General features: G+C 45.2%; 1 protein-coding gene across 1 annotated transcript; it reads left to right on the forward strand.

The window, feature by feature from the left end:
- Positions 1-14,682: 14,682 nt before the first annotated feature.
- Positions 14,683-15,000, forward strand: LOC115242794. The gene has a single exon (XM_029819335.1). The coding sequence runs from the start codon at positions 14,683-14,685 to the stop codon at positions 14,998-15,000; it is 318 nt and encodes a 105-aa protein (XP_029675195.1).
- The last annotated feature ends 2,851 nt before the right edge of the window (positions 15,001-17,851 follow it).

Consider the following 17,851-nt stretch of genomic DNA (forward strand, 5'->3'; position numbering starts at 1 on the left):
ATTGTAAAGCGAGGTCCACCCTGCCTACCGGCGGAGTGAGTGCGGGAGGGGGGCCGAAGGCCACCTTTGCACCCCCCCCCGTGTGTGTGTGCGTGTGTGCATGCGCGCGCGCGCGCGCGTGCTTCCTGTCCGTGCATGTACTTTGGTATATTTAAAACTTTTTTTGCTAATAACTTTTTAATAAGCAACGAACGACGATTAAATTACAAGAAAGTTACTCAGAATTATGTCCTTGACAACATATGTCAAGGTCATTGCGGCTGGATCCCCTATTCGCTATATTTACCGAAAATTTATTTGTTTGTTATTTTTTACGTCTGCAGCCGATTTATTTATACATGATTACCAACATTTGTTGCGAGGGTAAGGGAAACTGCAGAAAACCTCACCAGTATTCTAACAAAAACATTGTACATAAGAAATAATACATATGAACATATATATCTATACTTAAATATTAATATACTATACTTATTAATATACTATACTTTACATTTATACATTATACATAATATATTTAAATACGAATATATTTCTTAATATTAAGTATAATAAAAAAAGTTACAATAAATATGTTTAATACATTTCATATAAAATTTGCGAAAAATAAGATAATAATTCTGTAGTCCACCTAAATGGAGGTGTTCCCAGAAGATTACTACAACAGAATAAATTATCTGATTGAGAACACATGCATATAAGACAAGTTTGCCTTCACAAAAAGATAAAGAAAAAGAAAATACAATTACAACTAGCAAAGATAATTAAATATAAAAATAAATACATAAATAAATGTTTAATAAATATTTTGAATTGCACTAAAAGAGACATGCACTTGTGCATGTTGGATCACAGACAAAAAAAAAGTAAATCTTTATAAGGAAACATAAATAAAAGATATATATAAATATATAAATACAGAAAATAAATAACTAAAAAACATAAAATAAACATAAAATAAGAAATAAATAAACATAAATAAATAAAAAAATGTATGAAAGAAAAATATTAAAAAAAAACAAAAATATTGCACTACATTATTGCACTGTAGTTTTCATCACAAGGTAAAACTAAAAAATTGCAATAAACAATATGTAAAAAAGTAAACTAAAATTAAAATTCAAGATAAAGGCAATCAGAGCCAAGCGCGTTAAGTGGAGCGCAACATGTGTTTCATTCTATCTCTATCATAGAGTAGACAAAACCGGACGTTTCGGCACCTTTTTTGGGCCATCTTCAGCGCAAAACAATTAAAAATAGTTTATGACATAACGGTCGTGTGTTCCTAATCGGTTAGTAAACATGGTCGCAAAAATTGATAAATGAAGATTAGCGGTCGCGTGTTCATAGTCGGTATAATAAAAATAAAAATAAAAATACAAATACAAATAAAACCATGGTCGCAGATAAAATAGCAATAAACAAATAAATAATAAATTAATAAAAAATAATAAACTAAAAAATTAAATAAAAATAAAAACATAGTCGCTGTGCGAGAAAGAAGTGGACGTGGGCGAGAGGAGCCCGCGAGATCGCGTTTGCACCGGACGCGCAAAGATGCTCTCCGCGGGCGGCGGATGTATTTTGAATACCGCAAGCGACGGTATAAACGGCGCCAAAGATTTGTAAAAATCAAGGTTTGTACGTAGTCCGACAATAAAAAATAATCCAACTTTACTTTTAAAACTAAAAGGTTTGGGTTAAGTTATATTTTTCGGAAATGCAGCCTTCCCGTGGGGTGCTCGTCGTTTATTACAAAGTTATTAACAATTGAAGATAGTGACCGACCGATACTTGCGACATAAGACTGTATATAGTATATTTCGGCATAAATTACCAAGCTCATATTTTACAGATAGAGAGAAATTAAATTAGAAATAGGTTTGGGTTAGGTTATTTCTTCCGGAAGTGGAGCCCCTCCGTAAGGGGGGTTGAACCCACTGTTTTATGAATATACTTTTTGATGCGAAGTGAGGTTCCACATGGGTTTACAACTTTCCACGCGAAGCGAGGTTCAATGCAAACCAATATGTTTAGTTCTTTGATAGTGGAGCCCCACTCCATAGGAGGGGCGGAACCTACTGTGTCCATGCATAAACTTTTTAAAGCAAAGTGAGATTCTACATGGGTTGTACATGAGTTGAATCTCGCTTTGCGCGCCCCTCCCCCCCTACGCACAGTGGGGCCACAAGACATACGTTGTTTCAAAAAAGTCTAGAGCCCTTGGTTTCTAAGCAATCCTGACGTTTTCTTTTTAATGATCGTCTTGAAATTTGCAAAAGATCCCTTGTGGCCAATCTAAAAAAAACAAATTGTTATTAATTAGTAAAACATATAAACACAACAACTATTTCCTAAAAATAAACTGTGACTGCCGAACAATTGCATACAACTTATTTAAATGGATTGATAAATGTTTCTGAAATATATATATATATGTGTGTGTGTGTGTGTGTGTGTGTGTGTGTGTGTGTGTGTGTGTGTGTGTGTGTGTGTGTGTGTGTGTGTGTGTGTGTGTGTGTGTGTGTGTGTGTGTGTGTGTGTGTGTGTGTGTGTGTGTGTGTGTGTGTGTGTGTGTGTGTGTGTGTGTGTGTGTGTGTGTGTGTGTGTGTGTGTGTGTGTGTGTGTGTGTGTGTGTGTGTGTGTGTGTGTGTGTGTGTGTGTGTGTGTGTGTGTGTGTGTGTGTGTGTGTGTGTGTGTGTGTGTGTGTGTGTGTGTGTGTGTGTGTGTGTGTGTGTGTGTGTGTGTGTGTGTGTGTGTGTGTGTGTGTGTGTGTGTGTGTGTCACGTGCGTGTATGCGTGTGCGTGTCATACGTGTACATACATACATACATACATATGTTTGTGAATGTATGCACGGATCCAAATATATGTACATCAATGTAAGTGTGTATATTTATATCATGTGCGTATATGTATATGCGTGTGTACATGTACGTACATGGATGTGCATGTGTGTATGTATCTGTATGAATATGTATGCGTATATAAATGTGTATGGATGTATATATATGTATACGTATATGTATGTAGGTATATTGTATGTAGGTATTCATATATATCTAAATATATATGCAGATATATTTATGTACATATATTAGGTGTACAACTTTGCTTCCGCCGTTTTCCTATAGATGGCTTTAGCGGTAAGTAGTGGTCGAAATAAATATATCATAAACGTCATGCAATAAACTTGGGCACCTGTCAACATAACCCCATAGAAACATTAGTCGATTTGTGTCTGCATCATAAAGTTATTCTCGATTGAAAATGTCAGTTTACGAGCCAAATTCTCGTCATTTGCGGGGGGTTTTAATTTTCTGCTTCAATATGAAGAAATCTGCGGCTGAAGCGCATCGAATGCTCTCAAATACTTATGGTGAGGCCGCTATTAGTGAAAGAACGTGTCGTGAGTGGTTTCAACGCTTCAAAAACGGTGATTTTCACGTCGAAGATCGGCATAGCGGTGGAAGAGAGAAGGTTTTCAAAGATGCAGAATTGGAGGCATTACTTAATAAAGACTCGAGTCAAAGTCAAGAAGAATTGGCACGATCATTAGGAGTGACTCTAAAGCCTCGAATTTCGGAAAAAAAACGGCGGAAGCAAAGTTGTACACCTAATATATAAATATACGTCTATGTATATGTATATGCATATATAAATGTATGTATAGCTTTTTCAATCTTTTAAATTGTATTTTGGGCATAAGACACAATTTGGGCCTAATCGAGGATGGTAAATCAGTAATTGATCTAGCCAATGAAGGCGAGATCGTTATTAAATTCAGGCAGCAAAGGCAAGATCATTCATTCTTCTAATAAAATCAAAAAATTTTTCGCGTCTGGATCTATCATTAGCTTTGTTTTTTTCGGTTTCTGCCGCAGGTTGGATATGTACGGATCTGATGAAATCTTTTCAGGCTCATCAAAGTTGACAACAAAGTTTGTAGCTAACCTATCTTCATTTTTCGCTTTGAATACGGATGCATCGTAAACTACACGACCTATTTTCGATTTAAATGTAGGCATAAAAGAACTGTTTAGTTTTTGTTCTACTTTGTCCAACTGTTCTGCGTTCAGATCATATTGCTTTTTAATATATCTTACTAAAGGACGTGCATTCCTGTTTTTGCTTCTTAATTTTAAAAGTATATCGCATAGTATACGTTTCGAAAACTGTATAGTACTCATTTTCATCAATACAAAAAATGTTACTAAAAAAAAGTGGCCGCGTTCAGCAGACTCAACGTTGGGCGATGTTACTATTATTTTCCGCTGACATTCAACGCTAATTTGCTGGATCTGAAAGTAGAAACCAATCACGTTCGATTGCTACTTAGCAGTTTTGTATGCGGCCTATCACTCGTTAATATTACTATTCGCAATGTTTTCAGGAAATATCGCTCCCTTTACTCAATCTTTGCACCTGCATCTCACTTACTCTAGTCCTTCTCTCTAGCATTCTCTCTCTCTTCCTTTTTCCTCTTGTACGCGGCCGTGACCCAATCCCGCAACCTGTCCTATCAATCTAACTAGCCTCGCGCAATGCTATCACCCAATCATAAGCACGCTCTCAGGACCTTATCCGCGCTCCTACATCGATATCGACCTTCCGGAAATCCTCGATCATTGAGTGAGTACCGGTCTTTCGTGACACCCGTCGCCATTTAGGACAGTTATAAAGCTCTCTGAATTCGGATTCGTCTCGCGGTTCTGGTTAAGTGATAAATCTCTCGGTTCGTCTCTCAAGTAATTCGTCATCTCGGAATCAAATCAGCGGCATCGAACGTACTCAATTATTCGCGAGGGAGAGCAAGGTTTCCCTATCTCAAGAACCAGAATCTGTACGCAGTTATCGTGTGAAGCACGCGGTACGTCGTAAATCGACGTAATATTCTCTTGCAACCTCTCTCGAATTCCTCGGCGGATTTCGCGGTCGTTCTCAATTACAAACTATAGAATTATTGCATAAGATCCTAGACTAATAAGATTTAGTGTAAGTGCGGCCCAGTTTTTTTGTGTGTGTGAATCATTAACTGTTCTGCCCGACACCCCCGAAATCAGACATTCCTCGGGTTCTTTACTAAACACAATGCTTGCTCAAGAGGTAGTCGTGAAAAGGACTGATTGAATTGGATAAGCGGAATATTGATGCAAACAGTGATCATAAAAATGACAGATGACTGTTATAATACATATACAAGCCTGCTGCTTCTCCTTTACGTGTTGAGATTTTTGCCTCAGCCTCAGCCAGTGATGCCAGATTGAGACGCGAGCAACACGATTCCGTAGTGGAGGGGATACACACGCAAGCGTGAACCGTATATGTGTAATGCGCAGAGCGCTCTGCGCATTGATGTGTATCCCCTTCAGTACGAAATCGTGTTGCTCGCGTCTTAATTTTGGCATCAGTGGCCTCATCCTCGATTAAAATTGTGTCTTAAGTCCAAAATACAATTTAAAAGATTGAAAAAGCTATATGTCTAAAAAGTTCAGTCTATTTTCCTCACCGATCTCCATAGTAAATTGCAATCGTTGGTGGTACGCATTGAAATTATTTAGGGTGTGGTTAAGGAGGGAAGATGAGACTGCCAAAGCAATGACCATCCACATATCTCACGTAAAAATTTTGTGTAAAAAAGTAATTACATACAAAATAAAAACAAGTAGAGTTGTGCAAATTAGAAACTTGCACATTGCTTCCTTATCATTTTATCTTACAAAGCTTAAGCTGCTTTAAGCATGCGGATTTTTCAATTTTTGCTTCCTCATAGAGGAAGCTTTGTGAGCGAAATAAAGATTAAAATCGAACTGCCTAAGAGAGAGTATCGTTTAATCCGAGAGACAAGGCTGTTATCGCGATTGTGTAGATTGTGTAGTACGCAGCTAATAAAAGTATTATATATTTTATTGCTAAAAATCTGTATCCAGTTGATAACCCTCACACTGCAAAATCTTTCCACGCCTATCCTGATAGTGGATTCCCGGCGATTTACGGTAAAATAACCTGTAGATCCGCCATCCGCTTCTTACAGCGTCGAATTCTTTTACCGATTCTCACTAAATTCAATATCAAACATCCTTTAATAATACTCTATTCATGTAAAAAAATTTAATCCGTTATCTCAAATTTTCCGAAAATTACAGCGTGTACAGACATTTCTCAAAAAATTCAAAATTTTATAAAAAATAAACCCTTTCACCGATAATCACCAAATTCAATACCAACCATCCTTGAATGATACTCTATCCATGTAAACCAAATTTCACTCGATATCTCAAAAATTGCGGAAGTTAGAGGTTGTACAATATATTGCGTACATACATACATACATACATACACACATACACACATACACACATACATATACAGGGTGTATACATACAAACATTTTTTAAGAATATGATTTTTCGACGTTTTGGAACATTCTAAACACATCGGCATAGAAAACTCGAAAAAAAATTTTGTCACGAAAACAAAGCTTCCTCTATGAGGAAGCAAAATAATTGAAAATGATAAACAATATTAATAATTAAAATAAAAATTGTATTATTAGTTTGTAACAATGCACCCCCATTGTTACCCGGCAGTAGACCGCCGGAAGTCTGCACGTCTGCCTAGCTGGCCCCCCCACATTGCACAAATTCAATAAAAAAATTATATAATTATGCGCTAATTATGCGCTCACCAAATTATCTCGATATGATAGCGCATAAATCGAAGACTTGTCGTGTATAGTTAGTTTAGCCATTTTCGCTATTTTGGATGAGTTATATAAGGATCTCACCGTGGGCTGACGAGTTCGCCACCCCGTTGAGTTTCCTCAACCCCGTTGGTCAATCCGTACTCCGCGCGCGAACAAGGGACAGCGAGTTCGCTGCCCGTTCGAGATTTCTCGATATCGCACGCATCCCACAACATCTGGGAATAGGCGACGTAAATATTATCGCGGACCGTAGACGCATAAGAAACTGTCTCGCCGGTTTAAATCGATTCACGCGTTTTTGTGAACCACGCGCCGTCACAACAAACCGCCCACGCGCCACGCGCCGTCTACCTGGCGTGTTTATATCCGCTTTGCGTATACGACACCGCATCTCATTGTTAAACTCGCGCAATTCATAACAACCGCGCCCCGCCCGTGGCACATTATTATCCGCCACGCGCCCGCTCCGCGGGGCAGTTCTGTATTATTAACCAGCGCCGATAGAAGCCAAATAAAGTAACATTCTTTTATATTTTATTTAACTCGTGTGTCTCACTACTTTCTACGAGCCCTGATTACGACCGAGCGAATCCGCGAGCTCACGAAAGTAATTCCGTTACATTGGCGCCCGAACAGAAGGACTGACCGAGAGACACACGAATTTTTTTTTCTTTTTTTTTTTGGCCTCTAACGACGCGGGCGGAAACAAGCCAGCATGAAAACCTGGATATACACGCTCCCGAAAGAGCAATTGATCGCCACGGCCATCACATATGGCATCGATACAACCGGAACGCTCAATATCATCCGCAACCGAATGAGTCACTACGTAGACTCTCACCCGGACGAATTCGGGGCACAAGGCCCGGACGCACGAAGTACGCGGACACCCCCGCGAATTGAAATCGCGCCACCGCCCACGCCTAACGACGAAAGGCGCGGAGTCGAGCCCTCGGCAAAAACGCAAATGTTAGAACAACTACGGAAATGGGGACGTCCATTCGACGGGCGCGACCCAATCGCGTTCCTGGAGCGCGTAGACGACCTCCGCGCAGACTACGGGTACTCCGGCGAGCAATTAATGAAAGGCTTGTCCGAGCTCCTACGAAGAGACGCATGGGCGCGAAATAACCGCGAAGACTGGCAGACATGGGGGGATTTTTGTCACGCCATTCGCCGGCGATACCTGCCCCCACGATACATAGAGGATTTACAACAACAAATAGCCGAAGGAAAACAACGAGAGACGGAAAAGTTCGCGCCATATGCAGACGAAATGATGATTCTCATACGCCGAGCCGGGGGGTTTACGCGCGATCAACGACTGTCGCGAATTTACGCGAACATGCGGCCAGATTATAAGAGATACGTCAAACGCCGGGACGTGCACGACTTAAACGAATTGTTCGATGACGCCGCGGAGTTCGAGCGGATCGAGCAGGAGCAACCGAGCCGGAGACCGTACAGCGCTGCGACACCGACCGTAGCGACCGCGTATAACCGGGAGGAGTGCTGCTGGCACTGCAAACAGCGGGGGCACACCCGGTTTCAATGCAAGCAAGCACCCCGACGGTTCTGCTCGCAGTGCGGAAAGGACGGCATCCTTACCAGCAATTGCCACCCGCCTCCGGGAAACGCCAGACGCGCCGGGATGACCGCGGCCGAATCCCGGACGCCCAGAAATTAATTAAATACACACCACGACCGCACATCACCGCGACGATCTACGGGCAATCGGTGGAGGCCTTACTCGACTCAGGCTCCGAGGTCTCGTTTGTCAACGCCGAGACCATAGAAACAATCAGAAGATTCGGCACCGAGCCTGTCGGGGAAGACGGACACATACAGATGGCCGATGGGACTACCGCCCGGACGTGCGGAAAAGTCTAACTACCAGTCGAATTCCAGGGGCGAATCTACGTCCACAAATTCGCCATCCTGCCGACACTACGAGAAGCGGCATTGATCGGGATCGATCTATGGGCCCGCCTGGGGCTCACAATCTCGCCGCCGCAGCAACGACAAGCCTGGAACCGCCAGCCAGTCTGCGGGAAGACCAGCGGGCTGGCGATCCACACGAGGGAAGAGAAAGAACGGTTAGAGGCCTTCTTGAATCACGAACTAGACAAATTCCAACATGTCACAGGGCCGACCCCACTGGCCGAACACCACATACGCTTAATCCGCACCATACCCATTAAACAAAGGTATCGGCCACGTAACCCGGCCATGCAAGCAGTTATTGACGCAGAAGTCGAGGAAATGGAGAAAGCAGGGGTGATCAAGCCATCCCGAAGCTCGTGGAGCTCACCCATCGTGGTCGTCCGGAAAAAGGACGGGAAGCACCGCTTCTGTATCGACTTCCGAAAAGTAAATGAAGTCACGGAGAAGGACGCCTATCCACTACCGCAAGTCACCGCCACCTTGGACAAACTACATGCGGCCAGATTATAAGAGGTACGTCAAACCGGGACGTGCACACGACTTAAACGAATTGTTCGATGACGCCGCGGAGTTCGAGCGGATCGAGCAGGAGCAATCGAGCCGGAGACCGTACAGCACTACGACACCGACCGTAGCGACCGCGTATAACCGGGAGGAGTGCTGCTGGCACTGCAAACAGCGGGGGCACACCCGGTTTCAATGCAAGCAAGCACCCCGACGGTTCTGCTCGCAGTGCGGAAAAGACGGCATCCTTACCAACAATTGCCACCCGCCACCGGGAAACGCCAGACGCGCCGGGATGACCGCGGCCGAATCCCGGACGCCCAGAAATTAATTAAATACACACCACGACCGCACATCACCGCGACGATCTACGGGCAATCGGTGGAGGCCTTGCTCGACTCAGGCTCCGAGGTCTCGTTTGTCAACGCCGAGATTATAGAGATGATCAGACGATTCGGCACCGAGCCCGGCGGGGAAGACGGACACATACAGATGGCCGTTGGGGCTACCGCTCGGACGTGCAGGAAAGTCCAACTACTAGTCAAATTCCAGGGGCGAACCTACATCCACGAATTCGCCATACTGCCGACACTACGAGAAGCGGCATTGATCGGGATCGATCTATGGGCCCGCCTGGGGCTCACAATCTCGCCGCTGCAGCAACGACAAGCCTGGAACCGCCAGCCAGTCTGCGAGAAGACCAGCGGGCTGGCGATCCACACGAGGAAAGAGAAAGAACGGTTAGAGGCCTTCTTGAATCACGAACTAGACAAATTCCAACATGTCACAGGGCCGACCCCACTGGCCGAACACCACATACGTTTAATCCGCACCATACCCATTAAACAAAGGTATCGGCCACGTAACCCGGCCATGCAAGCAGTTATTGACGCAGAAGTCGAGGAAATGGAGAAAGCAGGGGTGATCAAGCCATCCCGAAGCTCGTGGAGCTCACCCATCGTGGTCGTCCGGAAAAAGGACGGGAAGCACCGCTTCTGTATCGACTTCCGAAAAGTAAATGAAGTCACGGAGAAGGACGCCTATCCACTACCGCAAGTCACCGCCACCTTGGACAAACTGCGCGGCGCCCGATGTCTAACGACGCTCGATTTAAAGAGCGGGTACTGGCAAGTACCCTTGGCACCAGAAAGCCGACCGATCACAGCATTCACCGTGTACCGGGAAAAGGCTTAATGCAATTCCGGGTGATGCCTTTCGGGCTGCACTCCGCCCCGGCGGCCACGTTGCGCCTGCTCGACACCGTCATCGGACCCGCGCTCGAACCGAACGTATTCGTATATTTAGACGACATTATTATAATTAGCCGCCGCTTCGACGAACATTTAGACTTGCTCGCCGAAGTATTCCGTCGTCTCCGTCAGGCCCGCCTCCGGTTAAATCCCGACAAATGTCGATTTTGCGTCGACAACCTAAAATACCTGGGGCACGTTGTCGACCGTACCGGAATCCACACGGACCCCGAAAAGATCAGCGCAGTCGCAAATTGGGCCGAACCCCGCTCGGTAAAACAAATCCGACAATTCCTCGGGATGGCATCGTGGTACCGACGACACACAATTGAACAAGGAACACAGAACGGGTAATAACGGTAATCGTATCTCAAATATGTCCGCTCGGAATGACATCCGTCGCGAGACTCCAGATGGCCGATCTCTCCCAAGATGTCCGACGTTGTTTAACAACAACGCTTAGCAACGTTCTCCCGGAGACGAATACAGCAGATTCATGAATAACCGCCTTAGACGACCCGCAGGGACGCAACAATATTATACGCCTTGCGTTCAATTTGCGTATCTTCCGCATTTGTATATTCAACCGCGCTTCTAACAGCGACCGCGCCCCAAACGTTTCGCGCCTACACACCGCCGTGCCCGCTTCGCGGGTTTTAACTTCTTGTAATTGACCGTTGCCGAAAAAGGCAAATAAAGAGATTAACTTACAACCAAAATCTATCGTCGTGTCTCACCACTTTCTCGAGCCCATTGGCGCCTGAACAGTAGGACCGTCCGGGAGACACACGATTTTTTTTTATCTAACGGCGTGGTCAATAACCGTCCAGCATGAAAAGCTGGTTATATACGCTCCCGAAAAAGCAACTTATCGCCACGGCCATCACATATGGCTTCGACACGACCGGAACGCTCGACGTCATTCGCAGCCGGATGAGTCAATATGTAGACTCGCACCCGGAAGAATTTTGGGCACATGACCCAGACGCCCGGAACACGCGGACGCCCCCGCGAATAGAAATCGCATCGCCGAGCGCACAACGCGACGCAACCTACGGGTTTGAACCGTCCGCCACAGCTCAAATGCTGAATCAATTACGGAAATGGGGATGCCCGTTCGACGGGCGCGACCCCATCGCGTTCTTAAAGCGCGTTGAAGACCTCCGCACGGATTACGAATACTCCGGCGAGCAATTGCTAAAGGGCCTGTCAGAACTCCTACGCGGAGACGCCGTCGCGTGGGCGCGGAACAACCGCGAGGACTGGCGGACCTGGGGGGATTTTTGCAACGCCGTACGACGACGATACCTTCCTCCACGATACGCGGAAGAGCTGCAACAGCAAATAGCCGAACGCCGCCAAAGGGAGAACGAGAAGTTCGCGCCATACGCAGACAAGATGATGACGCTCATGCGCCGAGCCGGGGAGTTCACCCGCGAACAACGACTCTCGCGGATATATTCGAACATGCGGCCAGAATATAAAGTGTACGTCAAACGCCGGGACGTACAGAAATTAGACGACCTATTCGACGGCGCCGCGGAACTCGAGCGGATCGAGCAGGAACGACCCAGCCGGAATAAAAACACCGCAACGATCCCGACCGTAGCGGTGTTTTCGTGTATAACCGGGAGGAGTGTTGCTGGCGCTGCAAACAGAGAGGGCACACCCAGTTCGAATGCAAGCGGCCGCCCCGACGGTTCTGCTCGCAGTGTGGTAAGGACGGGGTCCTTACTACCAATTGCCACCCGCCATCGGGAAACGCCAGACGCGCCGGGATGACCGCGGCCGAATCCCGGACGCCCAGAAACTAATCAAATACACGCCACGACCGCGACGATCTACGGACAATCTGTGGAGGCCCTACTCGACTCGGGCTTCGAGGTCTCGTTTGTCAACGCCGAGACCATAGAAACAATCAGAAGATTCGGCACCGAGCCTGTCGGGGAAGACGGACACATACAGATGGCCGTTGGGGCTACCGCTCGGACGTGCAGGAAAGTCCAACTACTAGTCAAATTCCAGGGGCGAACCTACATCCACGAATTCGCCATACTGCCGACACTACGAGAAGCGGCATTGATCGGGATCGATCTATGGGCCCGCCTGGGGCTCACAATCTCGCCGCCGCAGCAACGACAAGCCTGGAACCGCCAGCCAGTCTGCGGGAAGACCAGCGGGCTAGCGATCCACACGAGGAAAGAGAAAGAACGGTTAGAGGCCTTCTTGAATCACGAACTAGACAAATTCCAACATGTCACAGGGCCGACCCCACTGGCCGAACACCACATACGTTTAATCCGCACCATACCCATTAAACAAAGGTATCGGCCACGTAACCCGGCCATGCAAGCAGTTATTGACGCAGAAGTCGAGGAAATGGAGAGAGCAGAGGTGATCGAGCCATCCCGAAGCTCGCGGAGCTCACCCATCGTGGTCGTCCGGAAAAAGGACGGGAAGCACCGCTTCTGTATCGACTTCCGAAAAGTAAATGAAGTCACGGAGAAGGACGCCTATCCACTACCGCAAGTCACCGCCACCTTGGACAAACTGCGCGGCGCCCGATGTCTAACGACGCTCGATTTAAAGAGCGGGTACTGGCAAGTACCCTTGGCACCAGAAAGCCGACCGATCACAGCATTCACCGTACCGCGAAAAGGCTTAATGCAATTCCGGGTGATGCCTTTCGGGCTGCACTCCGCCCCGGCCACGTTCCAGCGCCTGCTCGACACCGTCATCGGACCCGCGCTCGAACCGAACGTATTCGTATATTTAGACGACATTATTATAATTAGCCGCACATTCGACGAACATTTAGACTTGCTCGCCGAAGTAATCCGTCGCCTCCGTCAGGCCCGCCTCCGGTTAAACCCCGACAAATGTCGATTTTGCGTCGACAACCTAAAATACCTGGGGCACGTTGTCGATCGTACCGGAATCCACACGGACCCCGAAAAAGTCAGCGCGGGCGCAAATTGGGCCGAACCCCGCTCGGTAAAACAAATCCGACAATTCCTCGGGATGGCATCGTGGTACCGACGATTCATACAGAATTTCTCGACGCTAGCTGCACCCCTTACACAATTAACCAAGAAGAACGCCCGTTGGGCATGGGGGGCGGACAAAGCCGCCGCGTTCCGACAGTTAAAACAAGCGTTAACCACCGCGCCCGTACTCGCGTGCCCGGACTTTAACCGCAAGTACCAGCGGCCTCGGAGCCGTCCTCACGCAATATCACGAGGACGGCGAACACATCATCGCCTACGCGAGTCGCACGCTATCCAGCGCCGAAAGAAATTACAGCGCCACGGAGCTCGAATGTCTCGCGGTTGTCTGGGGCATACGGAGAATGCGAAATTATCTAGAAGGGTACGCCTTCACCGTCATCACGGACCATCAGTCCTTACGCTGGTTGCAAAAATTAGAAACTTCGACCGGACGACTCGCCCGCTGGCTATTCGAGCTCCAGCAATTTGACTACAAAATCAAATACCGACGAGGAGCGCTAAACCGCGTCGCCGACGCGCTTTCACGAAAACCGGAAGTAAACGTAATTCAAACAATACATTGCCGCTGGTACAATCGCTTGCTAACCGAAATCCGACGCGATCCTGCCGCGCACCCGGATTACCGAATCACGAACAACGGGCTCTACCGCCATATCCTCCATAGTTTAAACTTCAAAGAAACATCCGCCGACGAACAGTGGAAACTGTGCGTGCCCCGCGAGCAACGCAGAGAGATCCTCCGACATTACCACGATGCCCCCACAGCCGGACAGGGGAAGGTCGCGAAAACCATCGCCCGCATTGCCGAGAAATTTTATTGGCCCGGGATGTTTGGGAAAATCACCAACTACGTCCGACACTGCACCAAATGCCTAGCGCATAAACCGCTACAACAAAAACCGGCCGGAAACATGCATGCGACCAACGTCACACGAACATGTTACGTGGGAACATGTCACGGTCGACTTCGTGGGCCCGCTTCCACGATCACGTCGCGGTCACGTGTGGCTGTTGGTCATGCAAGATCGGTTCACAAAATGGGCCGAATTAATACCGTTACGCCACAGCGAAGGCCGTAACCCGCGAGATAACCGAACGAATAATCCTGCGACACGGCCGTCCCGATATTATTATATCCGACAACGCGACACAGTTCAAATCCGCACCGCTAACCGAAAGGCTTAGAGGCTTCAACGTAGAACACCGCACCGCACCCGTCCGCGCCCCACATTGTAACCCAGTGGAGCGTACGAACCGGACGGTCAAAACGATGGTAGCACAATACGTCGATCGCGACTACCGCGAATGGGACGAACAGATCCCCGCACTACAGTTCGCATACAACACCGCCACGCACGACGCTACGGGGTACACACCGGCGTACCTGAATCACGGCCGCGAATTAGTACCACCCGCCCCCGCCCTCCCAACACCTACGGATGCCCCAGAACCCGACATCGTCCGACAACAACTCCGGGACGCCGAGGAAGTCGTCCGCATCAACCTGGCCAGGGGATTCCAGCGACAACAGCGATATTACGACCTACGACGACGAGAATGGCGACCAAAGCTAAGCGAATATGTGTGAAAGCGAAACTACCCGCTATCCAACAGAGCAAACGCATTCAATGCAAAGCTCGCGCCAAAATTCATCGGCCCTTCATTTACGTTAGCTGGAGTAGATTGGCAAGTATTCCAACTGGAATGCACCAAATTTGTAGACCGGGAGTACAGGTTTAGTGGTGATTTGAGTGAAGACTATAATAACTTAATTGAGACTATTCATGGCTCACTGACTGGGGCTGGAGCTAGAGAGCTGCCTGCCAATGGCGTCAGGAGAAAACTCCCTACTGTTTGGTGGGATAACGAGTGTAGGTCCCGTAGACATCATTTAAAAAAAAATCAAATTTTTCATAGATTTAAACAATCCCCCTCATCTTCAAGTCTTTCGGAATATTTAGAATGTAGAAAACAAACAAAAAAATTCTTTGTAAGAAAAAAGAAGCTTGTTTTCCGCGATTTCTGCTCCTCACTTAATATGAATACTCCTATAACCACAGTGTGGAAATACATCAAAGCTTTTTCTAATAGAAATTCAAATAACCCCCCGCACTCTTCTATCTCTGTAAAGTCATTTACCGAAGCTTTCAACAAGCTGTCTCCTCCAATCCTTACTCCCTAATCTCCAAAACTTTATTTCAACAATCCATAACATCGACACTGACGTAAATAAAGAATTTCTTCTCACTCCATTTTCTAAGTATGAATATAATGAAGCAATCTCTACTTTAAAAGTTAGATCCTCTCCCGGTCCTGATCTGATCTCTAATAGGATAATAAAAAAATTTCCACCAGAATTACACATCTATATTCTGAAATTGTTTAATCTAATGTTTAATAAAAGCATTTTTCTCAACAATGGTCAAAATACTTTCTTGTATTTATTCCTAAGCCAGGCCGCAGAGATTCTCTCAGACTCATCTCTCTTGCTAACAACCTCTTAAAATTATTTGAAAAACTTATCTATAAGAGAATTGAATGGTGGGCGGAGAACAGTTTGATACTGTCTAATACTCAATTCAGTTTTAGAAAGGGGCTATCCTGTATGGATATTATTGCCACTCTAATTACAAATATTCATATTTCTAATAAATCCCAAAAATATACGGGCGTAGCATTCCTGGATATAGTTGGAGCGTTTGACAGGATCAGACCGGAGATTCTTATAGCTCTTTTGGATAAATATGGTCTTCCTCCTAAAATCCTTAAATTTATTAATCAGAGGCTCTCTTTTTGAATGCTCTAAGCAATCACTGGAAATCCATATTATCTGGATACCTAGTTATAGGGGGATATACGGTAATGAGAGGGCTGACATTTTGGCTAAGGAATCTCTGCATCTCCCTGATCCTCTTCTTTTGAGTAAGTGCCATTATACCAACCTTTACTCTAGATTTAAATCTCTCTCAAAGAGTAGAGCCACTCGTGTTATCCAAATGGAGAGTCTTCTTAAAGGAACCAAATACTTTGCGCATAAGCTCGACATTCTTTCACCTCCTTGGTACACTAATAGAAAGATCAAGAAGATACTTTCCAGACCTGTAATCACACTAGTTTTAAGACTGAGATCTAACCATACTGCAACTATGGGTCATCTTTGGAGAAAGAGTATCAGTGACTCTTTAGAATGTCTATGCGGGCATTCTTTTCAAGACTTGAATCACATCTTCTTTGGTTGCCGTAACACATCTGACAGCTCTAATTTACTCATCTATGGACTATAAAAAATCAACCCCAACATTACACTAGATGTACAGACACTGGCTTTCACTAGCGACACTAGAGTATATCATCTCTTGCACAATTTCGTCAGGAGGATAACCTATCCATATGACCAATTGATTTACAGCAGTATCTAGTTGATGGTGTATGGACAAATCCGCTTGGAGGTCTTTTAGCCAATACGAAGAAGAAGAAGAAGAAAATAACATATGTATATATACAGGGTTTCCCAGACCACTCGTACACCCCTTTTAAAATGAAAATAAATGGCTTTTATCAAAAATCGCGAACATTTTTTAAGTAAATCGGGTATGCTCTATCGAACGGTGATATTTTCAACTTTTGATTCCGACGGGAAATACGCCATCCGGATCGTAAGTTGAATTTTTTGAGGGGAACATAGTACTTTTTATTACAGATTCGAATCGTACGTGAAAAAATAAGGAACTTTTGTATCAAACGTTTTTTCTGAAAGTGCCTCTATCAACCTTAAAATTGACCTTGAAAGTAACTGTCATTAGTTATATCATTATATACAGGGTGTAACTAAACAAACGCATATGGACAACACTATCAGATACAGAACAACAATTTAAATCGAAAAGTCCTGAACCATTTTTTGATCTGAGCTTTCTTTTCGTTGTTATGTGGTGTTAAAGTTAGCTAATCAGCGCATGTCTATACACCAGAAAGCCGTCTCGCTACTCCGACCGCCGTCGTATCTTCTCTGTTTTCCGTTGTAGACAGGCGTTGATTAGTTAACTTTAACATCATATAACAAAGCTCAAATCAAAAAATGGTTCAGGACTTTTCGATTTGAATTGTTGTTCTGTATCATATTTTATAGTACAGGAAAATCCTATTTGTAATTAGAAACTTACTAACCACACAAATGATAAAATGTGAATTTCTGCAGAAATTCGCGTACCACCATGATCTTCTCTGCAGTACGCTATATATATTTCATTATTTTGAAAATTTTTAATCAACATGGAACAAGTATTTCTTTGCAATCGAAAATCACGCCGAGACTGACAAAAATTAAATTATAAAATTACACAATCGCAAAATAATAATTGAAGAGTGAGCTGTAAAAATAACATTATTATAACTTTTTGGACAATTAATATTTTTAAAAATTTTTTCGAAAATATAAT

The sequence above is a fragment of the Formica exsecta genome, unplaced genomic scaffold (genome assembly GCF_003651465.1).
Source record: "Formica exsecta isolate Colony F162 unplaced genomic scaffold, ASM365146v1 scaffold631, whole genome shotgun sequence".
NCBI lineage: Eukaryota > Metazoa > Arthropoda > Insecta > Hymenoptera > Formicidae > Formica > Formica exsecta.